At 41.2% G+C, this 25,960-nt stretch overlaps 1 protein-coding gene across 26 annotated transcripts in view; it reads left to right on the top strand.

Moving 5' to 3' along the window:
• The window catches only part of DTNA (dystrobrevin alpha), a 282,794-nt gene that overhangs the window by 245,870 nt on the left and 10,964 nt on the right, over positions 1-25,960 (top strand). For 20 of the 26 annotated variants that reach the window (XM_029068850.2, XM_029068846.2, XM_029068847.2 and 17 more), the window contains 4 exons: positions 6,918-7,014; positions 18,420-18,579; positions 21,428-21,517; positions 24,707-24,875. In XM_029068850.2, the coding sequence (XP_028924683.1) occupies positions 6,918-7,014; positions 18,420-18,579; positions 21,428-21,517; positions 24,707-24,875 (516 nt within the window). Of the gene's footprint in view, positions 1-6,917; positions 7,015-7,645; positions 7,695-9,146; positions 10,950-18,419; positions 18,580-21,427; positions 21,518-24,706; positions 24,876-25,960 lie in introns of those variants that run through there. The other 6 variants (XM_016227852.3, XM_016227855.3, XM_016227862.3 and 3 more) reach the window with 3 other exon arrangements.

Here is a 25,960-nt window from a genome sequence, read left to right as displayed (position 1 = left end):
CCGGGCTCTTTCCACCGAGCCATGCCGCTTCTCTATGATTATTATCTTCTCTCATTATGATTATCTTATAACTGTCTCAGTGTTTAGTACAATGTATGATACATGGTAAATGCTTAACAAATACCACAACTACCATTATTATTATTACTATTACTTGGTGTTTTGCAATGTAGTTGGCCCTTGGGAAGTACAGAATAAAGAAGTGATACACTTCTGGCCCACAAGGAGCTCACCCTGTAATGGTGGGTAAGGATGAAAATATTTACAGCTAGAGTGGTCAGAATAAATAATTGAATAAATGTATACATGAGTCCTGAGAAGTGGTATAAATAAGTTCATAAGTGCTTATTCGTTGATTTGGGATTTGGGGGGCGGTGGGGGGAAAACCTCCACTTGCACAAGCAATGAAAGCTGTGCTATGCTCCCTTGAAAGAAGCAGTAGGTTAAAAAAAACACTTTGTGCCTCCAGGACCTGTGGGCATTGTGCTTATAAATGACAGTTTGGAAAAAGCTTATTTTTTTTCAGTTTTCCAATTATTTCAGGTGTCAAAAGTTGAAAGCAAAGGCATTATTTCAGAAATATCCCCAAGACTCTGCCATAAAGCATGGGTGTACAATTTCAATATTAAGTTAATTATCATCCATAATGCCTAGCATACTATATGAGATGTCTCATATTAAGTGGTTTCACAGTGATTGAAAATCACAAAACTTTGTACTTATCTTGAAAGACATGGAACCAAAATCTGGATGTTAAGCATTTCCTGGAATTGCATTTAAAAATCTGGATAAAAAGCAAGCTATAACAAGGCACTGAGGTTTAAAACCAAAGTTCCCATGTAGAACCAATAAAAGAATTGTCATGTTTCATCAGTTTACTTCTTTGAGTGTCTTGATCTAAATTTACCTAACAAAGGGCTCTCTCAGCCACTTGCCAGGTAAATGAACTACAATATGCAAATACTATTTCTCCTAAGGAGATGTAAATTTTTTATTCATGTAAAGATTAAGTTCAGTGTATTTATTGTTATGCTTTATGAGAATTTAATACAATGTATAGCAAATTGTTTTAAAAGAAAATACATTTTGGGTAAATTCAGTCAAATTTTTATAAAAGTCATGTCTCTAGCATATGCTAAGATCATTTTTCTAAAAATTCATTCTGTACAAGTCTTCCCACTCCTTGAAAATCTCAAATGGTTGCCCATACCTCTCCACAGTTCCTAGTACTTTGCTCTTCCAAATGTTAATGAAGCTTAACCCTTTGATATCCTTCAAGCAGAAACTGCCTCTAAGGTACTTCATTAACTTATCCACTCTCTTTTTCCACTAGGGCCCAGCTTGCACTTTTCATTCCTCTCAAGCTCACCAATGAATCAATCAGTGGTATTTATTGAACACTTACTGGGGGCAGAGTACTGTACTAGATGTTTGGAAAAGTTCAATAAAATAGAATTGGTAGATATTATCCCTGCCCACAAGGATCTTACAGTCTACAAGGGCAGACAGACATTTAATAAATTACAGATAGGGGAAATAATGAGTGTGTAAAGATATAGACATAAGTCCTGCGAGATTGGGGTGCAAATCGAAGTACTTAAAGTATAGTGCTTAATGGCAAATGAAGGAGGTAAGGCATTTCAGGATGTTCACAAGTTCAGTAAAGGGATTCCAAGACCAAATATCAAGCATATTCCTGCTTCAAAAGAAACTCGGCTCTGTTTAGCATGCCAATCCATCTTCACTGAATGAAACATCAAGGGGGACTCAGAGTTCTCTTTCAAGTATTTATTTTGGAGAGAAAAATCACCTTTAGTTACAGAAATATAATCTGCAAATTCAAATGAATTTTCCTTATTCTTTGAAATGGTATGAATGTTGTGGAGCTGGGTCAGGGATTGAATCCCCTGCATTAGTACAGGACTGTGACTATTTGCAGTCCCTGAAAGGGAATATATTTTTTTAAACTTGATGAATATGCCAGAAAGAGCAAAAATTGCTTAATAAAACTTTTTGCAACCCCAGATAAACTTTTAGCCACAAAAGTTTCTAAATAAATTACCCTTCAAGATGTTTCACTTTAAAGCCCAAGATTGAAATTAAACAATCCCCCTCTAGACTATAAACTCGTTGTGGGCAGGGAATGTGTCTACCAACTCTGTTGTCTTGTATTCTGCCAAGTGCTTAGTACAGTTCTCTGCACACAACAAATGCTCAATAAATGCCATTGATTGATTTTGGGGTACCCAAACCAGTGTATAGTTGATCCGTGGAGGGGGGAAGGAGGTGGAGGACGTGAAAGCTAAGTTAGGGAGGTCCTCTTGGAGGAAATGTGATTTTAGGAGAGTTTTGAAGGTAGGGAGAGTGGTGGACTGTCAGATGTGAAAGGAAAGGAAGTTCTAGGCCTGAGTGAGCAATGGGCAAGGGGTGAAATCAAGGTACAGAGAGTAAGTTGGCATTAGAGGAGAGGAGTGTGCAAGCTGGGTTGTAGTAGGAGCTCAGCAAGATAAGGTAGGAGGGAGCAAGCTGAGTGAGTGTCTTAAATCCAATGGTAAGGAATTTCTTTTTGATGTGGAGATGGATAAGCAGCCATTGGAGGTTCTTGAGAAGTGGGGAGATATGGACTGAATTTTTAAAAAAATGATCTGAGCCATAGAATGTAATATGGACTGGAGAGGGGAGACAGGAGACAAGGAGGTCAGTGAGGATGCTGATGCAGTAGTCAAGGTGGGAAATAAAGTGCTTGAATCTGAGTAGTAGCAGGTTGGGTGGAAAGGAGAGGGTGGATTCTGGAGATGTGAAAGTAGGATCAACAGGATTTCATGACAGATTGAATGTGTGAGTTGAATGATTGAGATGAGTCGAGGGTAATGCCGAAGTTATAGGCTAGTGAGACGGGGAGGATGGTAGCGTTGTCTGCAGTGATAGGAAAGTTGGGGGAGGACATTGTTTGGGTGTGAAGATGAGGAGTTCAGTTTTGGACATGTTAAGTTTGAGGTGTTGGTGAGTCATCCAACCTGAAGGCATGAGACTGCAGAGATGGTGAGAGGTCAGGGCTAGAGAGATAAATTTTGGAATCATTCATGGAAAGATGGCAGTTGAAGCTCTGTGTGCACGTTTTCCCCAAGGGAGTGGGTGAAGATGGAGACTAGAAGGGGACCCAGAAATGAGTCTTGAGGGACTCCACAGTTAGGATGTGGGAGGCAGAGGAGGAGCCTGCAAAAGAGACTGAGAATGAGCAATCAGAGAGATAGGAGGAGAACCAGGAGAGGACTGTGTCAGTGAAGTCAAGGTAAGGTGGTGCTTTCAGGAGAAGGGAGTGGTCCGCAGTATCAAAGGTGCTCTTGCCCCCAACTCCTTTCTAATGCCCTTCCTCTTGACTGAAACGCCATCTCTTTTCAGAACCACCAGACCATACCTCTTTCATTTTAAATGCCCTTCTAAAATTGCCCCTCCTTCAGGAGGTCTTTCCATTTATTTTTTTCTCAATCAGTTAAGAACATTTTTTAAAAACTCTGTTTTTAAAAGTGTGTTTAGAGCACTGTACTAAGTGCTAGGGAGAGAACAGAGTAGGTAGGTGTGATCCAGGCAGGCCCCAAATTCCAGTTGAGCCTTTTTTTCACTATCTCTGTATTTATGCATTCACACACTGTAACCCTTGTGTGTATGTAAATTTGTGTATATATACATATACATGCCTTTATATTATATATATATATTATTGTATGAATATTTAATAACATAAATATGCAATCTATACTTATATTTAAAATCTTGCTCCTCCACATATCCATCTTTCCCTTCTATTTATCCTTGTCTGTAGTATTTTTGTGTCTGTCCCTCTCCATTCCCCCACCCCAGTTGTAAACACCATAAGGGCAGAGATTGTATCTTCTCACTCTATTGTATTTGCTGAAACACTCAGTAAAGTGCTCTGCATACTGTAGATGTTCAATTAACTATTTATCAATTGATGAAATCGGCATGCAATAATAATGGTAATAATACTTTTTGAGCACCCCCTGGTTGCAAGATGCTGCACAAGCACTTGGGAAAATGCAACAGAATACAGACTCGACTCATTTGGTTCATTCACTTAGTTGTATTTATTGAGCATAAAGTTCTTGGGAGAGTACAATATAAGCAAACACATTCCCTGCCAACAGTTAGCTTACCGTGGCTCACCTTCTTCAGAGTAAAAGCATATGCCTCCTCCCAGAAACCTTTGTGGTAATTTCTAGGAAGCCATTTACCACGTAGGTAAAAGCCTAGGTAGGGGCTGAATGTTTTGTTTATTACTAAGATTTGGTTTTTTTTTTGGTTTTTTGTGGCATTTGTTAAGTGCTCACTATGTACCAGACACTGCACCATGCACTGCAGTCGATAAAAACTAATCAGGTTGGACACAGTCCATGTCCCACAAAGGGCTCATAGTCTTAATCCATGTTTTACAGATGAGGTCATTGAACACAGAAATTAAGCGACTGGCCCAGGTCACAGAGCAGACAAGTGGCTGAATCAGGATTAGAACTCAGGTCCTTCCGAATTATTACCAATTCAGGTATCAGTTATCTTTACAGGTCCCATGCCAGTTGTTATTAGTGCTTTAATATTATTAGAGTGCCTACAGTATCATGCTGTTAACCCATCTGGTCCTAATGTTCTCCTGCTCACACCCAAATACTGGCAGAAGTAACTAAAAAAGGGTTAGCGCACTCCAAATCAAGATGGTCCTTTAGACTGGCAACTCCTTGTGGGCATGGACCTTGTCTACCAACTCTACTGTACTGCACTCTCCCAAGCAGTTAGTACAGTGCTCTGCACACAGTAAGCGCTCAATAAATGCCATTGATTGATCGATTGATGGTACCTCTCCCCCACATATCTCGAGTGAGATTACAGGGCTTTGAGCCTAATCTGGTGTCTTGTGCCCCCAGAGCATCTCAGTATTTATGGAAGTTGACAACATGGGTGATGACAGAGAGACTCTTCAAAGGTGAAGTGAACCTGCCAAGCCTTCACCCTAGACTAAGTCTCTGATTGGTGAAGAATTCTGAGGACTAGTCAAGGGGCAACTGCAAAGATGAGAACCAAAGAATTCCTACTGAATTTGCATTACCCTTCTCAAAAAGGCTGTTTATGGAAAGATAATATATTTCCTGCTTTTGTCCCATGAGAAATTCACGGGATCCAAAGTAAATGTCTAAATCCAGTGAAGCTATTATTTCAGAGCTCTCTGAAGAACCCTGTGTAAACTTTATTATAATCTTTTTGGGAGAGTTTCCTTCTCCATTTGTCTGGTGAGCTGCTCAAGAGTTCTTCAGAAACCTTTCCAGGGGCTCAGCATTGCAGGAAATTTTCACGCCAATTAACTTCTCTGTGTTTGGAAGCTTTCCGTTCATATTGAACATAACCCAGAAAATATGCTTGTCACTGGATACCCCCTGAACACTAGTATTAGAGATTTCCTCCTGGAAAGTGTCAGAATGGCAGATTTCTTGTTTACTTTTCACCCTCACCATGCATAATTCAAGGTAATGTTCATCAATCAGAAGAAAGTCAAAATCCACTAAATTGCTCAAGCAGTTTCTTTGGTGCCTCGATTTTGACTTTGACTCAAGGATTTATATAACATTATGTTTTGCACTAGGCTTTGCTCAGATGAATGAAAACAGAGCATGATAGGAGAAATTTCAGACTGGAGGTATTAACTGCACATCAACCCATGCCAATTGTCCTGCTGTATAAACTCCAGAAGAACAGGGCCAGACCGTGCTGTGAATTTTTATAAAATAGGTTTTCCCCTGTTTTCCCAGCTGCATTTGAAGAGATATGGTGATTATCCAATAAATTTTCTCTTCAAACCTGCCAATGAATTTTACCCTTAATTTCCTTGTAATTAGGTCCCAGGGAAATCAATTTATTTTTGTCCCATTGTCATTTCTGGAACACCTTAATAATAAAAAGCAGAAATCAATGTAGAAAGAAGGCAGACTATATTAATTTTTCTCCTCATAGACCAAGCATCTCAGGGTTAAACATTGTCTCCTCATTTTGGTTAATTGCCACACATGAGACAAGCAACACAAACCAACCCACCCTAAATAGAGTAGGAAGATAATTACATGAGTCACTTTTTGTTATGGACATTTCAACTCACTAGATATTACAGAGTAAAATAAAATAAATCAAGATATTTGCACAAAATAAGCCAGTGACTGTATATTAGTCTCCCAAGTTAAATATAGATCTTTATTTGTCTTAGTTTGATCCCTAACATCTCCCCTCTTCATAACCCCAAAGGGAGAAGACTCTCTATTGAATTCCTCACCACGGAGATTCTCAGAGAATGGCATCACAAGTTTTGTCTGGATTACCCCATTGTACCTAGCTCACAGTATCTGAAAGAAGTCTTTTCCTTCCACCTCCTCCATGTCCCCACTTGATTCCTGAAAAGCTCACCCTTCTCAAACATCTGAGCAATTTGCTGTCCCTTAAAAGATAAGGAATGAATTAAGTCAAACAGTGCTACATCACCCTAGAATTTTATCACTGCGAGCCCATTTCCTCAGAACTTGAGTGAAGTAAAGTAAGAGATTATGACCTTGCTCGTATTTCTAGAGACTACAGTGGAGAAAGGAGCTATAAATCCATTTCCGATCCCAGGGAAGACTAGAAATTATTTTTGGAAAAACATATTTATAACTTGATGTGCATTTTGTTTCCTCAAAACAGAGTCCTTCCCAATTCACAGTGAGATTTCGCTGTGGAAGAACTTTCCCCCTCACTCTTTGCCCCTGCTCCCTTCCTGTGACCTGCTTGTTTTCCAGCAAGATTGAATGATGCTCCAGGGGAGTAGAATTTCCCAAGCTGACTGGTTGAACTGTTGGCTCTGACCACAACTTTTTCTATCTTAGACAGCGCAAGGATGAGCTGGAGCAGCGGATGTCTGCTCTCCAGGAGAGCCGGAGAGAACTGATGGTTCAGTTAGAAGGGCTCATGAAGCTGCTAAAGGTAAGACATGCTCTAACTCATCCAAAAATGTGGGCAGCAGTGGGGGTAGACTGATGGGGTCACTCGGGCAAATTGGTGAGGAAAAACTAAACTTTTCTTTGAATAAAAGTTCAGTAAGCCAAAGCCATGGGATCTGTGCATATTTCTTCAAACTCTGTGTAGTTTTTTTGTTTTTGTTTTTGTTTTCAATGGTATTTGCTAAGCACATACTTTGTGCCTGGCACTGTACTAAACCCTGGCAAAATAATCAAGTTAGACACAGTACACATCCCACAGTCTTAATCCCCGTTTTGCAGATGAGGTAACCAAGGCAAGGAGAATTTAAGTGACTTGCCCAAAGTCACAACTTCAGACAAGTGGTGGAGTTGGGATTAGAACCCAGTTCCTCTGACTCCCAGACCCATGCTCTATTTACACTGCTTCTCAGTTTTTACTGTTTGACATTTGGATTCTATTTCCACTGCATATTTGGCTTCTACTTGTGCTGCATAAAACTCATCATTCCATTAAAATAAGAATGTAGGATTTATTTTGCCAGTGACCCTCAGCCTTTCGTTGTTCAGAATTACCTTTCTACAAAGAAACCAAAATAACATTGTAAGATAGCAAATGTATTATGTTATCGTTGAAGTGCAAAGCCCTTGGGTGGTTGGTTCACCGAAGAGAAGAGAAGAGGTGAGGTAGGGATTCCTGATCTTTCATTAATTTATATAATAATAATATTTTTAAAGATGATTGTTAAGCATTTGCTACGGGCCAAGGTCTATACTAAACTCTGGAGTAGATTCAACATAATCAGTTTGTACATAGTCTTGTCCCACATGGAGTCACAGTCTAAGTAGGAGGGAAATCTGGTATTGAGTCCCCGGGTTTACAGATAAAGAAAATGAGGCACACAGAACTTAAATAACTTGCCCGAGGTCACACAGCAGGCAAGTGGTGGATTCTGGATTAGAACCCTGGTCCTCTGACTCCCAGATCCTTGCTTCTTCCACTAGGCCAAATTGCTTTCCTGCTTTCTGAGCCTAGGGAGAGAGGACACACCAAAAGGCCCCTCAGATTTCCTGATATACAGTCACAGCCATCCACTGGATAGTTGTGACTCAACTAGACATGGAGAACCTCAGGACCACTCTGGGGCTTAGATCAGAGGTCAGGATAGAGACAGACAACTGACCCCCTCCTCAAGATGGAATCTGAGTGAGACTGGCCTTGGAGAGTGTCCATGCAGAGTGTCAATCAAATCAGTCAAGAGTGAGCCAACAGTGCTCTTTTCCTTTTAAATATCCAATAGGTAGGACCCAGATTGTTCTTTCCAGAGAACGTTGGAGAGGAGTGGATCCCTCCTTGAAGTAGGGCAAAATACAATGGGTGCTAATCCCAGCTCCACCGCTGAGTTAGAACTTGGGACCTTTATTTGTCTCCATTCCAAGTCTCCTCTGTGTAGGTCTGTCACAGAATTGCAATCAGCCCATCAGTGGCATTTATTGAGTGCTTACTGTGTGCAGAGCATTGTACTAACTGCTTGGAAGAGTACAATATAACATAGTTGGTAGACCCATTCCCTGTCCACAATAAGCTTACAGTCTAGAGGGGCAGACAGACATTAAATAAATAATTTGTGCTGTATAATAAATTATTATTGCAATGACTGTACCAGTTTGTTCCTACAGCACCTGTCACTATGGGGATCTCACAAAGGTGTAATTTAGCATGAACAATGGGCAACCTCCTTTGATTAACACTTGCTCCCTCTGGGCACAACCCGGTAGAGTCTAGAGGATTACTTCGGGAGACAGCAAAGACTAGGGTGAAGATAGGGAAACCATTTGGACAGTGGTGTGAAATTACTTTGGCAGAAGGAAAATAAGTATGTCTGCACCCCCACTGGGATTCAGAACACTGATTTTAGCTGAACCCAGTTCTTAAATAAGGTTGGAGTGTGGGACTGGAAGGCCTCACTGGTAATTTCAGGAAGATAATTATCTTCAGATGTTCCCTGAACTCAAGGAAGTTTCACATTTCACCGACCCTTGGCTCATACTTACCCAGTTGTGCATTGATTTTTCACTGTGCATGTTTTTATTGTAAATCTAGGCAATCTAATTGTTAATGATTCAATTTTCCTGTAGGAAGAAGAACTGAAACAGGGAGTAAGTTATGTTCCCCCACTGTAGATCTTGACTAACAATGGAGTGGAGCCACCGTCCTGCAAATGTTCTGGTTGATTTTGCCTGTGCTTATGCCTCAGACTGGGGGTGAAAGAAATGATGCTAATATGCATCATTTTAAAGTAGTGCTTAAAATGAGATGATTAAACATTGGGAATTTTTTTTCATAACTTTTGACATCAAAAGTTTGCTGCCCTCTCTCCGCAGAAAACTATTCAGTGTAGGGCTTTTTTCACACTGTTTCCAACCAGTTAGACGTGTTTTTTATGAGTTTTTTCGCTCTGCAAAAAAACAAACAAATGCTTGTTTATCCATGTACGGTCCTACTGCGCTGGAGCAAAATGTTCAACTTGGGTCTTTCACTTCCCAAAATTATTTTGTAATAGAAGTGGAACACATCAGAGAACTTTTTCAGACCTCAACAGGATCATTTGGGGCATTGCAAGTGTGGAAGCAGAGATTCCCTATTTGAAATCCACCAATTGCGCTCTTCATAAAACCCAGGTTCCACATTGCATTCTAAAATTGATTCTCTCTTCTGGAGGAAAATTTCACCTACTTAAACTATATTTTTGCTTTTGGCCTTTGAGTTTTCAGTTTCTTCCACAAACAGAATTGATGGTTTTGATTTATATAAATCTTTAATGAGTAAGACATGGACTCAGTATTTGTATATCTTCCCACCTATAGCAGTTGCATTATCCTTCCTGTTCTGTTCTGTATAGAATGGAATTTTAGTCTATTCTGGGTGACAATTATATTAAGGTAGTCTTGATAACAAGTTTATATTCCTCAGCCACCTATGGCTTTTCACAATCAAAACGTGCTTTCTGGAGTTACAGGGTGAAGATAAACAATTAGTTTTTAGAGCAATTGGCCCAGTCCAAACCAGGTTCAATTTATCTATAAACTTTTTTTAAATTTAAAATTCAATAAACTTTCTTTGTATTCTTTCCCATTACAATAAATGTGTGAACAGGTTAAAAATGTAGCCAACAAAACTTGTTAGTAAAAGTTACTCTCAAAGACTTTCAGAGATGTTTCTCATGTTCTTAATGTGGTGGACAAGAATACTGATGTATAAAAGGTTTTCTACCTTGTGAAACCCAAATCCCCAAAACTCAAGTGAGTTAAATATTAGACATTGCTCATGGTGGGATGGATTTAAAAGCCTTTCCAATTGTCACTGTCTTTTCTTATTGTCCTGGGCAGAGACAGCCTCTGATTGCCTACATTACCAACTCTATTCTCTCCTGGGAAAGTCTTGTACTTCCACCCTAGTTGCCCTCGTGATCTTTTTGTTATAATTGACTGGAGGAGACAGTAGCCCAGGAGCTGTGCTTAGGAGGGGGGCCTCGTAGGGCCAGAGCTACTGCAGAAAATCAAAAACTAGACCCTACTTAGCCCTCACCCAAAAAAAAAAAAAAAAGAAACTACACAGCCCAGGGAGCACTGGTATATCACTATTCCCAGTGCATTTCCTCTTTCCTCCCACCCAGGAATAGATCATGAAAGTGATTACTCTTTCCTCCCACCCAACCACTTAGCCAAATAAATAAGTCCTTGATATTGCCCTGAGTTGATCCGCTGTGGAATTTTGCCAATTGCTCTAAAATAGGCATTGTTTGTCGCAAAGGGTGGGGAGGGAGCAAGTATTACTATACCTTTTACTTTCTCATTCTGTATTGTTCATTCTTCTCTCCTTTTTCTGTCCTTTCTTATGTTAAAAAAAACACAATAAAATCCACTTCATTCAGTTGCCAATTCTTTATTTATCTTAAGCCTTTTCAATTCTGTATATATCTCAGTACTCCTCTGCAATTCCTAACTGTTTAGGTGTCTCATGAGAAGCACTGCACATCCTTTCAGAGGCAAACATGAACAAGTTACACATGTGTCATCTGAATAGAAAAAATATCATAACCGGTTCAGACCAATGTTCCATCCAGCCCCAATGTTTTGTCTCTCTCCGGGACAGCAAAACGTTTGGGAGAGAATATAAGGGTTGCCTTCTTTGACATTTGTCCTATGGCTAGGGCTATATCAAACATCCTTAACTTTTCTCCTCTACATTCCTAACTAAAAACCCACCTTGGACCTCTCATACATTCATTTTTTCCAAACAATTCTTGGACCTCTAACCTCTGGACCTTTCTGCCTTCAAAACCGCATGTGGTCATGAATTCCATAAGTTCATTACCCACTCACTCTTTGAAGAAATATTTCCTTTTGCTTGTTTGGAATCTGTCATCCTCAGGCCTTGGCTCTGGTGTTGTGGGATTTGGTGAACAGCATTTCTCTGATGACCCTTGCTACCCTTCGTAATTATATAAACTTACATCACGTCCCCTCATAGCTTTTGCTTTTCCAAGCCGAAGAATGCTAACCTTTCTAATCTCTCCTCCAGGAAGCTTCTCCCTCTACTGATCATCTTAGGTGCTCTTTGGGTTTCCCTTCCCTGTTCCTTTTTCAAATACATTACAAATACAAATACATAGACAAAGCTCTGCCTTTTATCTTAATCTCTGTGCCCTTCCTGATGATGCCCAGCATTTCAGTTGCCACCATACTATAAATAACAATTTGAAAGGGCAAGCTATTTCTAGAGAGGTGACTGAAAAATTAGAGCCCAGTGTCATGTCATCCTAACTTGGATTATGTTTCCCTTGGTGTATTACCTTGCACTTGCTCACACTGAAGCTTACCTGTCACTTTTTGGTCCCTGGGACCAACTTCATGGGGTGTTTCTGTAATACATTCCCATCTGCATGGCATTTCACCACCCAGAACAGCTTTCTGCCATCTGCCAATTGGAAGTTTCAGTTTACACTCCCTCTTCCAGATCATTTATGAATATGTTGAACAAATCCCATCTAGCACCAATCCTTTGGGGCCCTCACTGTGTACACATCTCTATCCTGAAAACTGCCTGTTGATTGTTTCCCTTTGTTTCCTCTGTCTGAGCCAGTTTTTTCTCTGGGATACCATATTGCCTCTAATTCCATGATTCTTCAGTTTTGTTTTTTTCAAAACCTTTGATGTGGAACCTTGTCAAAGGCCTTTGCAAAATCTATTCCAATCTCTCTAACAACTCTTAAGCAATACATGGATGTAAACTCTCTTCCCCATTTCTGTTGTTTGTGAATGTTTTTCATTTTTTTTAAAAAAGAATCCACTACAGTCAGAACAAGTTGAATCAAAGCTTCAACCTAACAAATCTAGAAATATATATGTATATATATATGTATATAATAAATTGATGTGTGCATACTCAAATTCTCAACCTGTTAACTAAGAGCATCCAAGTCACAAGAAAGAAATAATGATCTAGCTTTTACTTCAAATAGGATTAAATCAGAGAATGTTTTCCTTCAGTATTCTGGTTTAAATCTAACCCAGTTAGCAGATCAGAAAAGACAGCCTGTAACTGAGAGTAAAACATTCAGACTTCTCTGCTTCTGCTGTCCCATCCCTTCTTTAAAGGGCACTAGCAGTTTTTCACCTTTTTGCCAGTAAATACACATTTTCATATTATAGGAAGCTAATTGGGCTTTTGTTCATAGCAAGCAATAGTAGCCTGTCTTTATAAAGGGAGCAGATCTCCGGAGTATTTCCATTGGATCCAACCCCGAAATAGGGAATAAGAAGTTTGTGGTTAGTATTGATTTCCCAAACAATATACAGAATATATCATTCTTTTGTATATCAATTACTAGCACTTTGGGGGGGCCCACTTTTCTAATCGGGTATCCAGTTTTATGTTACAGGACATCTGAGAGATTGAGATCAGTTTCTTAAATAGGATAGGTTTCTTTTAAATTTTGATTGTATTTTTAATAGGTTTACATTTCTTTTTTAATTTAGCCATCATTTTACAAAATCTTAGATGCAGTTCCTTGCCTTTTTCATTGACTTGTGGGTTTCAGTCACCAAATTAATTGGTCAGTAAGCCTTTATCAACGATCTAAAGTGAACACTATATATGTAAGAAGTCTGGACCTCATGGGACTTTTGTCCAAAGTATAAATTGTTTCTAAAAGGAAAATTTATGATCTTTGGAATTCGCCATACTTAGTTGACTTGAGTCCAACTCCCTTTTCTGTCTAAAACCCTGATGTAATCTTGTGTTAAATAGAAAAGATGGTTTGGAGAGCAGATTGGACAGGTCTAGCCTATGTGACTTAAGCTGATGAGGTGGCTGGGCCCAGCCAACCCTGTCAATGATCTCTTGTCACTTCATTTATTCTGCAGAATGTGAAAGGTCCTTATAATCCATTATTCCTTTCTTTTGAGACTGGAAATTTGCAAAAGCATCTGCCAGCCAAATTTACATTGTTTGTGACAATAAGCGATAGGGAAAAGGTGGATGATTGAAATCCACATAAAATCCAATGCCTTATTTTGCCCGTTAATTACAACTTGATACTCTAATCAAGCAGTATAGAGTTGTTTACAGTTAATAAACTTGACTGGTTTGTTGTCCTATCCTTTCCCTGCTCCTGAACCACTGTCTCCTAGTAGTGCTTGTTCCATGAAATGGTTAGAAATCAGACAGCCAGAGATGAAGCCCAGAATACAGATGATTCACACACTCAGTAGTCAACCCTGAGTGATTAAGAGCTGACTACAGATAAGAAGGTCAGAACTGTAGGAACTCTTTCTATTCCTCCTCTATATCGTTTTTAAGAGTCTGAATTTCCTACTTTCTGAGAGTGAATGTAGACAACTGTTAGGAACACATTTCCAAACTAAAAGCTGAAAAGTATGTGTGAAGGTATTATAAATTACCCAAACCCATCTAAACTATCCTTATTTATCATGTCATCTCTCTCTCCATGATCTATCATTTCCAGTAGTCATTTAACTTTGTTAATCTCTAGAAATTGTGCTTACCCTCAGGTGTTAAGCTCCCCCTAAGCTGTAAGCTCACTGTAGGCAGGGACTGGGTCTGTTCATTCATTCAATCATATTTTCTGAGCACATACTGTGTGCAGAGCACGGTACTGAGTGCTTGGAAATACTGTACTCTCCCAAGCACCTAATAGAGTGCTCTGCATGCAGTAAGTGCTCAATAAATATGATTCAATGAATGAATGAAAAAAATCAGGCAGGGGAATCATGTTCTAGAAAATTCAGAGGAGTTTTGTGACTTGTATGATTTTTGTAGGTGCTATGACTTGACTGCAAGTTTGAATGAATTTAAGAATCAGAGCACTGAAGCAGAAGAATTAACTTTGTTATTTGTGTTCTCTGAAGAAAATGATTTTTAAAATTTCTAAGCATAGTTTACACATCACTTATCCCTTCAATCAGTCGCTTAGTAATTATTGAATGCTTATTGTGTGTGTCAATCAATTCAATTTATAGAGTGCTTATTATGTGCAGAGCACTGTACTAAAGGCTTGGGAGAGTACAATACAACAGAATTAGTTATGTTCCTTGCCCATAACAAGCTTCCAGTCTAGAGAGAGGATGCAGACATTCTTATGAATAAATAAGTAATTTATAATATGTAATTTAAAGATATGTAAATAAGTGCTATGGGATGGGGGTGGAGCAAATATCAAGTGTCCAAAGATCACAGATTTAACTGCATGAACACGAAAAGGAGAGCGAGCCAGGGAAAAGAGGGCTTAATTGTGGAAGGCCTCTTGGAGGAGAATTGACCTTATGCTTTGAAAGAGGAGAGAGTGGTGGTTTAGTGTATAGGAAGGGGGAGAGAATTCCAGGCTAGAGAAAGGGTGTGGGAAAGGGGTTGGCAGTGAGGTAGATGAGATAGATGAAATCAGGGCACAGTGAGTAAGCCGATGCTAGAGGAACAGAGTGCGCAGGCTGGGCTCTAGTAAGAGATTAGTAAAGTGAGATAGGATGGGGCGAGCTGATTGAGTGCTTCTTTCCAAGCATTTAGTACAGTGCTCTGCACACAGTAAGCACTTAATAAATATGATTGAATGAATGAATGAATGCCTTAAAGCCAATGGTAAGAAGCTTCTGTTTGATGCAGAGGTGGAAGGGTAGCCATTGGAGGTTCTTGAGGAGTGGGGAGACAAGAACTGAATGTATTGATTGATTTGTGCAGCAGAATGAAGTATGGATTGGAGTGGGGAGAGACAGGAAGCCGGGAAGTCAGCGAGGAGTTAGATGTGGTAGTGGGATAGGATAAGTGCTTGGATCAGCATGGTAGAAGTTTGGATGGAAAGGAAAGGGCAAATTTTAGCAATGTTGTGAAGCTGGAACTGAAAGGATTTGGTGACACTGAATATGCAAGTGGAATGAGAGAGATGAGTCAAGGCCAGTGCCAAGGTAGAGAGCCCTGAACTAAATGCTTGCGAGAATACGATGCAGTAATACTGGTAGACATAATCCCTGCCCACAAGTAAATTACAAACTATCAGTCATATGTGTTGTCAACCTCTGATGCCAAGGCTTCTGGGCTTAAAATAATAATTGTGGTATTTATTAAGTGACTATTATGTGCCAAGCACTGCACTGAGATGGGGGTAAATACAAGATAATAAAGTCAGACACAGACCCTGTTCCACATTGACCTCACAGCCTAAGTAGGAGGAAGAACTAGTATTGAATTTCCATTTTACAGATGAGGAAACTGAGATACAGAGAAGTTAAAGTCACTAGAAGTTAAAGCAAGCTAGTGGCAGAGCTGGGATTAGAACCCAGGTCTTCTGACTTCCAAGTCTGTGTTCTTTCCATTAGGCTAGTTTGCTTCAGCTTCTCACACTACCAATTGCTGCACATCAAATGCTATCCTTTAATTACCTTTTTCCTTCACTAATTAGTCTAGACAGGGAGCAACTTTCCAAAAGCAAAGTTGTATCTGAGAGCTTTTCAGACATAAATCAAGCACCCCTCTGTTCCACTGAGTCATTTACTACTATAAAAATAGTGTCTACATAATGTGTCGTGGTCAACAGAATCAGGATCTTGACATCTGCAGCTCTGTACTCTCCCAAACACTGAGCACAGTGTTCTGCCCAAAATAAGTGCTCCATAAGTACCACTGATTGATTGGATGACAGAGAAACAGAAATCCTGCTGTGTTGGGCCCATGACCCTTTACAAGAATAGTGCTAGGGCACCCCGTGATGCTGCTTAGATAACTTCTTAAAGAAATACATTGGAAGGCAGGTCACTGTGATTGACATGGCTCTCTCAGTACAGGGGCTCTAGCATGTGTGTGTATGCTCACTTTCTCTCTCCCTCTCTCTCTCTTTCCCACTCCCCCTCCTTCCTTCCCTGCTGGCATGAAGTAGAGAGGCAAGGTGATGACCCAAGGACCCCAAGGGCACTGCACTCCGGGCATATTTGGGTACTTTCCTGAAGAGGCCAACCCCTTTTTGGTCAGCATAGTATAATAGGCTGCCAAACTTACTATGCAGTGTGATGATTTTGCTGTCATCCTTAGGAAATACTCACAAAATGAAAAGGTTTAAGAATGGAAATAACCCATTGTTCCATGAGACTGTTATATTCTAAATATTTTAATTACTTAGTGGTCTTTCTTGCCTGATGCCAAACCCTGATAAACTGACAGCATGATATTTGTTGTGACAGATTTTCCTGTTTTAACTATAACCGCTGAGTCCAAACAAGACTTTAAATTGAATATCCCAAAATAATATGTCTCTAGAAATTAGGCAGATGGATGATGCAGGATCAAATAATGCATAAACACCTCTCCATATAGGAAAAATTCAGCACAGATCTTTACTGGAATCTATTTGGAATTTATGCCAATGACTCATTTTTTGTGTTTTCATTTTGGAGATTTGTTGCAACTAATTGTTTGAGAATGACTTCCTTTGGCCCACCAGGAAGTTGGGATTTAAATGAACAAGATGCTTCCCTAGGGGTTCCATTGTCCAGAGGAGGAGACTTTGAACTTTGATTTCTACCCTCCAATGTCAGGATGTGGCAGGTGGGGAAAGTTTTCAGGTCACATAAAGTAGGAATGTCAAGTTTTGCGCTTTATTACTGATTGAGTTGCAATCCTATTCCCTAACTTAGGGTTTTGTTTTCTATTTTTAAGTGGCATTTGTTAAATGCTTACTGTGTGCTAGGCATTATAGTAAATACTGGAGTAGATATAAAATAATCAGGTTGGAAAGTCCACATCCCATGTGGAGCTCACAGTCTTAATCTCCATTTTACAGATGCGGTAATTTAGGCACAGAGAAGTTAAGTGACTTGCCCAAGGTCACGCAAGAGATATGTGGCAGAACTGGGATTAAACCCAGGTCTTCTGACTCCCAGGCCTGTGCTCTTTCCACTAGGAAATTATCTCCCAAATGGAGCACTTATTCTCAAAATGATTGGGAGGATTCTGCTTCTTTGGGTATAAATTACAAGAATTTAACAGGAATTAAACAGGATTGATGATTTATCATCTTCATATGGATCTAAATTAGAACTTGGGAGGCTCTGTATTCGGAATACTCTTTGAGATCCTTGCATGAAGAGTGGTAGCTGTGTACAATACCCTGCCCAAAATCAATCAGTGGTATTTATTGAGTGATTACTGTGTGTTCTGTATTAAATCCTGGGGAGAGTTCAGTACAGTCTGTAGACATGATCCTTGCTCTGTGTAATAGAGAAGACAGACATTAAAATTAATTACAGGTAGAGGAAGCTCCCTTCCTCCATCCCCCACCAAGGGACAGAAACCATGTCTAATTCCCACCTGTGTATTCTCTCCCAGCGCTTAGTGTGATACTCTGTACACAGTAGGTGTTTAATAAATTATATTACTACTAGTTCTATAATGCCTCCTGAGCAATTAGCAGATCCTAAATAGCCTCTAGATAATGAATGAAGAGAAGCTGTTTAGCCTTGTCTCCTGATGGAAAACTTCTCTTTGACTGCCAGACTCTTTCAGGATCCTAGATACTAAAAGGAAGGGCCTTCAAACTTTCTCCTTCAGAAGCAAAACATACCTCCTTGGAGATTATTTTTGTATCCAGAAATAATGGGATTTTCCATAAATCTTGGAAGCTTGAGCACTATTTTAACAACTTTCCGGTATTACCCCAGATTTCCTCGGTCATTCTCCCTACTGCCCTACGAGTGGGGCACCCCCTTGGTTTTCTAGAAAGAAATTTCCCAGCGTGGCTTGAACTCCCCCAGGTGTCCATACTGGTTACCCACAGCCTGCTAGGACAGCAGCAGATGCAGAAGAAGATTTTCTTGTGAAAAGAACCAATTGTGTTGTCCTTCCAGACCCAAGGGGCAGGTTCTCCTCGATCTTCGCCCAGTCACACCATCAGCAGGCCTATTCCTATGCCTATCCGATCTGCGTCTACCTGTTCTACCCCGACCCATACTCCTCAGGACTCTCTGACAGGGGTAGGAGGAGATGTCCAGGAAGCCTTTGCACAAAGTAAGTGACTTCGTCTGTGTTTCCCTCCTTTAATTTGGGAAGAAGCTCAGATTGAGGAGCTTGAATGTAGCTGTCTAGGCAGGAAACAAAAAAAATCCACACACTTGATGACTAGGGTATTTGTTCAGCACTGACTAATTGACAACTACTGTGGTAAGTGCTGGGGTCTTGGGCTGCCATGCCCTTCTTTGGGGTCAGTCAGAGCATGTTGGAGGAGAGGAGAACAAGAGAAGGGAGGGAAAGAGTTGTGGAAATGCAGAGGAGTTGGAGAAAGAAGGAAGAGTGAAAGCAGGAAACTGACTATGGGAAAAGGCGTTAGAGACTCATGGGTTCCAAGAGCTTTGTGGTTCCTGGAAATCAGTAGTGAGAAAAGCAGAAGGGTATGTTCCTTCCTGGCCCATATCATGGGTAAGTAGTTGAGCTCACCTGGAATCAGGAATTGCTGTTAAATATTAAATAATTTTATTCAGTTACAATCAATCAGTGGTGTTTTTTGAACACTTACTGCATGCACTTTACTAAGCTCTTGGTAGAATAAAGTACAACAGAGTTGATGGACATGGTCCCTGCCCCCAACGAGCTGACAGTCTAGAGGAGAAACTTATAGTTTAGCTTATGAGAGGTTTGTGGTTACTGGGAATTAGGGCAGAAGAAAAGATCACGTGCTCCTTCCTGGCCCATATTATGAGTATGTAGTTGAGCTTACATGTAGTCAGGAATTACTGTTAAATATTAAAGAATTGTATTCAGTTACAATCAATAGTAATTATTTAACTTTTATTGTGGGTCGAGCATTGTACTAAGCAAATGGGAGAGAACAATACAACAGAGTTGATAGACACGTTTGCTGCCCACAAGGAGCTTGCAGTCTAGAGGACAGACTTACAGTTTAGCTTACAAGCGGCTGATGTGCTTCTGCCATATTTTACAAGTCATTTGGAATGCTCTTTAGTTTATGGTAGTGCTTTTGTTGCACTTGCCAGCTGAATTTTACACAATTAAACAAAGCTAGTCCAAGGGCTCTGTGAAGCATGGGGAGCCAGTGTTGGTAGTGAAAGAAGGCCATGGTGGGGAAAGAGCCAGCCACATAATGGCCAAACAAAACCAGAGTCAGGAGGGAGAGACTGGACCCTGGTCTCACTGGATCTCCTGTCATTTCTCCCCAGCTTTAGAAGGAAGCAGTAGGGTGGAAATTGATTGGTCAGAACCTCCTGAAGTTCAAGAGTTTCTGATAGCCAACCAACGTCCTCACTGTGTTCATGTGATAGCTAACTGGTGTGTGTACATATATAGATATATATCTCTTCCTCTCTTTCTCTCTCTCTCTCTCTCTCTCTCTAGAGAGAAAAATAACATGGGAGAGGAATCTCCCTAGCTATATATATCATCTGATGCTGATGGGGGCTAGCGTAGCCGTAACCTAAAAAGAATTGATTGATAGCTACCGTATGGGGCCAATTTTTACCTCAGAAGGTGGTTTCAAACCCAAACATTCTTCTGTATCAAGAATCACTCTAGGATTGAGGGTGATCATTTTAAGGGGAAGGTTTTTTGTGAAATATTTATAATATTAAAACATATTTATTGAGTCTGCATAGTGAGCAAGGTACTTTACCATCATCGTATCCTCTGCTCATCGGGGTTATGGTCTGATTTAAACCAATAAGATGCAGCTGGGGAGAAAATAAACTGAGAGTCTACCCAAGGGAAAGATAGGGGACAATATAGTGGAGGAGTATAAGAATGTTTTAGTCAGCACTGAACATCTTGGCCGGGGTCCATTTGTCCTTATCGAAGAACACATTTTGGCGCAAGCTTTACGGTAAAAGGTGGGGAATCAGTCCATCAAGGGGGAAGGGAGTAACCAGAGCTGTGAGGTGTGAGTTCAAGTTCTTCGGCCTGTGCCGAACTCTGCCGGCCTTGGACGGCTGATCTGAATTCCATAGATAATTATGGTATTTGTTAAGCGCTTACTATGTGCCAAGCACTATTCTAAGCGCTGGGGTAGATACAAGGTCATCAGTTTGTCCCACGTGGGGCTCACAGTCTTAATCCCCATTTTACAGATGAGGTAACTGAGGCACAGAGAAGTTAAGTGCCTTGCCCAAGGAGGCAGGATCAGAACCCACATTCCCTGACTGGGCCCATTGGGTGGGTGCTACCTCTCTCTCCATTTTGGGCGTGAATCTTCAGTGGTTCATCTAATGACAGGCAAAAAGAAAGGCTCGAGTATGTGGAAAGAAGAGAGGCACACCCACCTGGAAATGACACCATCCTGTTCCTCACCCTCCCTCGACAGCTCCGGGCAAGGGCTGCTCTCTGGCAATGGCTCCAGATGTGGGCTGGCGTCATCTCTGTCTACACCATCGCTGCCCCACCCAGCTCTGCTACAGGGGATAGGAGAGTGGTTACAGTGAAAGTTAGGACCTTTAGCACTGAACCAGAATGAAATATCTTATGTTGGAAAAATTCTAGCATCAGTTTGAATTAAGGAGGGAAAGAAAGCCCCCTCTGCCCTCCCCCAACCATCCCCTGAGTCTCTTTTACAGACACTGAAAGAATTCCCCATCTAGTTCCAGCTCTTAGCCCCAGTTCACTGATTTCACTTTAACAAATGTGAGTTTTATTGCAATTAATAACTTCCAGATTTCCAGCCCTGTGATTTATGACTGCTTTCTTCAGTGTCTGGAAAGGGAAAAGGCTTATTTTGAGGAAACTTAGCAAAACAACTTCTTTTAACAAGACTCTGGTACTTTCTGAGAGAAGTATTTGGGGAAAACAATGTGGTTTGCACTTTAGGTAATTGGGGGTGGGGAAATCTTTTATGTTTTATTTTTCTCCACTTAAGGTGCAAGGAGAAATTTACGGAATGACTTGCTGGTGGCTGCTGATTCCATCACCAATACCATGTCCTCCCTGGTTAAAGAGCTTAACTCAGGTGAGATCCTCAAGTCCCGTTACTCTGAATAAGCATGTATTTGCTTGGAAGTGAACCTAGATATCAAAATTCACCTTCATTCACCTCTAGATATCATTGAAATTCCAATAAAAAATTTTGGAATAGATGTGAAGAAAACACAAGTTCTCGTAATTTTTGCCATTGCTTTTTTAATGTTATTTGTTAAGTGCCTACTATTGTCTGACATTGTACCAAGTGCTGGGACAGATGCAAGTTAGTAAGGTTGGACTCATGGGTTCACAGTCTTAATCCCCATTTTATAGATGAAGTGGGGCACAGAAAAATGAAGTGACTTGCCCAAGGTCACATGACAGACAACTGGCAGAGCCGGAATTAGTCCCAGGACCTCCTGATTTCCAGGCCCATGTTGTAGGCTACACTGCTTCCCATTATCTGGTTTTTGTCATTTGGGCTTTCTTGACATCAACAGTTTAGAACTATTTGGAGAAGCAGTGTGGCCTAGTGGATAGAGCCCAGTCCTGAGAGTCAGAAGGACCTGGGTTCTAATCCCAACTCTGCCATTTGTCTGCTGTGTGATCTTAGGCAAATCACTTCACTTCTCTTTGCCTCAGTTACCTTATCTATATAGTGGGGATTAAGACTGTGAGCCCCAGGTGGAACATGAACTGTGTCCAACCTGATATGCTCGTATCTGCTCCAGTGGTTAGTACAGTGCCTGGTACATAATAAATGCTTAACAAGTGCCGCAAACATTAAAAAAAAAAGGTGCCCAAGCCATAGTGGGTGCTCAGTGCATACTAGTGATCAATCAAAGCAATGCTTTTCCTAAGAAGGCAACATTGTCAATATAGAACTCCTGCCGATTAACTATGGGTATTTAAATGGTGCCTGTTCATTTAAGTGTGTTCTTCCTACATAACTCTGCTTTGGATTGGGCCATTCCCAGTCTGTATTTTAGGCTTGGGGCAGCAGAGCGAAGGGCAATAATTGGAAGTTATTTAAAGACATGGTTTGGCTCAGAATCGTGGAATCAATAACATTTGAACAGTTTGTTGAATGTCGGTGTAATATTCTCTCCCCTTCTACATATTTCATTATAGTCAAAAATCTCTAATTTAGATTAAGGCTCATATTTTAGCCTCACCACCCCGGCTGTTTAGAAGCTGGGTGGAATCTGAAGTTTCAACACTGATGTGGGTTTTCATCTTCTGTGCTAGCAAAATGGGGACTACAATGTAGATTTTATATCAGCCAATGAATTGTAAAAGACTTAGCTCAAGAAAAATCATGCTGCGGGTCACTACTTTAGACTGGGAATTATCCTTTGGATCAGTCACTTGACTACACTGCACTCTGGATATCACAAATTCTGTACTGGAGTAGGAGCCAGACTATAAAGGTAGCTGTTGTAAAACCCAGAACAGGAATCCCAGCCTGCCACTGGATTCCTGAAAAAGCCTCAGGATAAGGCGCTTGCTCCTTCTGGGTCTCAGATACTCAGGTTCTGGGGATAAGAGCATCCACCTCCCATCTAGGCAAAATCAGTGTCCCCAAAGCTCCACTTTGCCTTGAGAATGGTGTTAAGGTAGAGCCCAGGTCAGGCCCAACTGGCCCAAAGCGCATCAGGTCACACCATTCATTCAATCATTCAGTCATATTTATTGAGTGCTTACCATGCCAGAACCCAGCACTAAGTGCTTGGTAGAGTACAGTACAACAATAAACAAATTCCCTGCCCACAATGAGCTTACATTCTATAGGCGGAGAAAAAGAGATAGTGAATATAAATAAATAAAATACAGGTATCCATAAGCACTGTGGGACTGGTCCAGGGGATGAACAGTGGGAGCAAGTCAGGATGACTCAGAAGGGAGTGGGAGAAGAGGAAATGAGGCTTCAGGGAAAGCCTCTTGGAGGAGATGTGCCTTCCATAAGGCTTTGAAGTTGGGGAGAGTAGTTGTCTGTCGGATTGGAGGAGGGATGGTGTTACAGGCCAGAGGTAGAGTGTGGGTGAGGGATCAGCAGTGAGATCAAGGCACAGTGAGAAGGTTGGCATTAAGGCAGTGAAGTGTGCAGGCTGGGTTGTAGTAGGAGAATAAGGAGTGAGGTTGGAAGGGACAAGATGATTGAGTGCTTTAAAGCCAATGGTGAGGAGTTTTTGTTTGATATGGAGGAGGATGGGCAACCATTGGAATTTCTTGAGGAGTGGGGAAACATCTTGACCATTTCTGTAGAAAAGTGATCAGGGTCAAGCTAACCACTGCACTCTGCAGAGCCCCGGATCCTCATTTCAGGAAGGGGATATCTTCCCCTAGGGTGTGCTAGGGTGGGTTTTTACAGACGCCCAGCTGTACTACTGAGACAACCACACTTGCATGCAAACACCACTGGACACAGTAGTACAATGTGGGACAGAGGCTTTACTTCCAGTTTGGCCCTGTCTCTCTCCTAGGGCACTTTATGCCGGGCCAGGTATTAGCAAGAACTGGGATGGGATGGGTCAGGCTGGACCCTGGATTATTATTGGAATGTCCTGTTCTACTCCTGAGAAGTTACCTGAACAGTTGATTCTGCTTGCAGGTAGTTTTTGAAGGGAGTGTTTTGGTAGAAAAATCTGGGCATGCGAAACGATCATTACCACCTGTGGAATGGACATCAGACGGGCAAACCCAAACCCACCTCAGGAAAATAGACACCTGACTGACAGGATTTTAGGCAGTTCCTCCCTCAGGCTGGTGTCAACCCTGCTCCACTTCTACCCTTGGAGATCTCAGAGCAAGTCCTCTAATCCTAGGCAGGCTAGTAGCCAAATACAAAGGGAAGTGCCGGGCCCCTAGGCAACAACTGTCGATTGTGCATTCCTAGACCAATGAGGAGGCTGCTAGGAGATTAGAAAAACATACCCGGTCTTTGGCAGTTAAACCTAATGCTTTTCATCTCCACCCTGACAAATTTCAAGAAAAATCTCTGGCATCAAATCTTCGGTGTTAAGAAATCCACCATGTTAAAGACATCTTGTTTGGAAAAATGACCCCTCATTTGGCCATCGCATTCTAGCCAAACCATGTAGTGAACATACAAATCGTGGCAGAACTGATTGCACTGTACATTGTTCAGACTCCCAATAAGTGAAGGTCCAGAATTACTGTGGCTTCTGTTTGAGAATTGCACTGAGGTAACTTTCTCTAATTCCATATTCTCTGGCAGAAGTGGGAAGTGAGACGGAGAGCAACGTTGACTCTGAATTTGGGCGGACCCAGTTTGATGATCTGGTGCCATCGCCAACTTCGGAAAAGGCTTTCCTGGCACAAATCCATGCCAGAAAGCCTGGTTACCTTCACAGTGGATCGGCCACTGGCACCATCCGCAGTGACATGTGAGTATCTTCTCTGCATTTTTGTCCTCTGGTCCAGAGAAACCTGTGGGAAGTATCAAAAAAAATTCAGTCATTCATTTGTATTTATTGGGTTCCTATTATGTGCAGAGCAGTGTACTAGGCCCTCAAAGGAGTACAATACAATTTAGACCCAGTTCTTGCCCAAAAGGAGCTAATATAGTTGTTACAAAAAGAAAGCTTAAGGCCCCCAAGAAGTGGTGATATTTTCTGGGGCGCAGACTTTCCAATATCCTACAAATGGTTAATCATTAACAAGTACAAATCATCAATCATATCAAAAGGGGAAGTTCACTCATCTGCAAACCCAGCCATTAACAAAAGCCCCACAGCAGCCCAGACCGGGCACCTCCAGTCAGGGTAAACAAGAGGAGTCTCTTTCTGAAGCAGCCACCTTCCTCTGGTTGAAGGCTTTCCTGATCATACGGACCCTCACCATCTGCCAGAGATCAACTCTCAACTAGTGAAAAACATCACTAGCTTCACCTAATACATGTGAAGTAGATGCACTGAATTTAGCCTGCCTCCTCCGTGCGTGTTTGCATTTCAATTATGAGGGCTGCAGCTCTCCCAAGTGCTTAATACAGTGTCTGCACACAGTGAGCACTCAGTAAACACCATTGATTGGTTGAGTGTTTGATTGCAGCCAACCCTGCGTGGTTGTTACTAATCCGACAATTGAGACAGTGTGGCCTGGGGAAAGAGCACAAGACTAGATATCAGGAGACCCAGGTTTGAGTCCTAACTCTTTTTAGTTTCCTTTTCTTTAAAGTGGTGATAAAATAGACTGTGAGCCCCATGTGGACCAGAGATAGTGTCTCATCTTATAACCTTGTCAGTGGTTTGTACTGAACCCTTACTATATGCAGAACCTCTGCTAAACTCTTGGGAGATTACACTATAACAGATTAGCAGACACTTTTCCTGCCCAGTGCATAGCACATAGTAAACATTTAATAAATGCCAAAATTGAGCAATTTAAGGGAACCCCAAGAAAACCCCTTAAAGGTCAGATTGACCCCATGTGACCCTGGGTTGGTGGCATCCCCCTCCAACTCCCTCCCTAC

Source organism: Ornithorhynchus anatinus, chromosome 7 (assembly GCF_004115215.2).
Source record: "Ornithorhynchus anatinus isolate Pmale09 chromosome 7, mOrnAna1.pri.v4, whole genome shotgun sequence".
In the NCBI taxonomy this organism is placed as follows: domain Eukaryota; kingdom Metazoa; phylum Chordata; class Mammalia; order Monotremata; family Ornithorhynchidae; genus Ornithorhynchus; species Ornithorhynchus anatinus.
The sequence above is the reverse complement of the archived record's forward strand: the minus strand, read 5'-3'. Positions and strand labels throughout refer to the sequence as shown.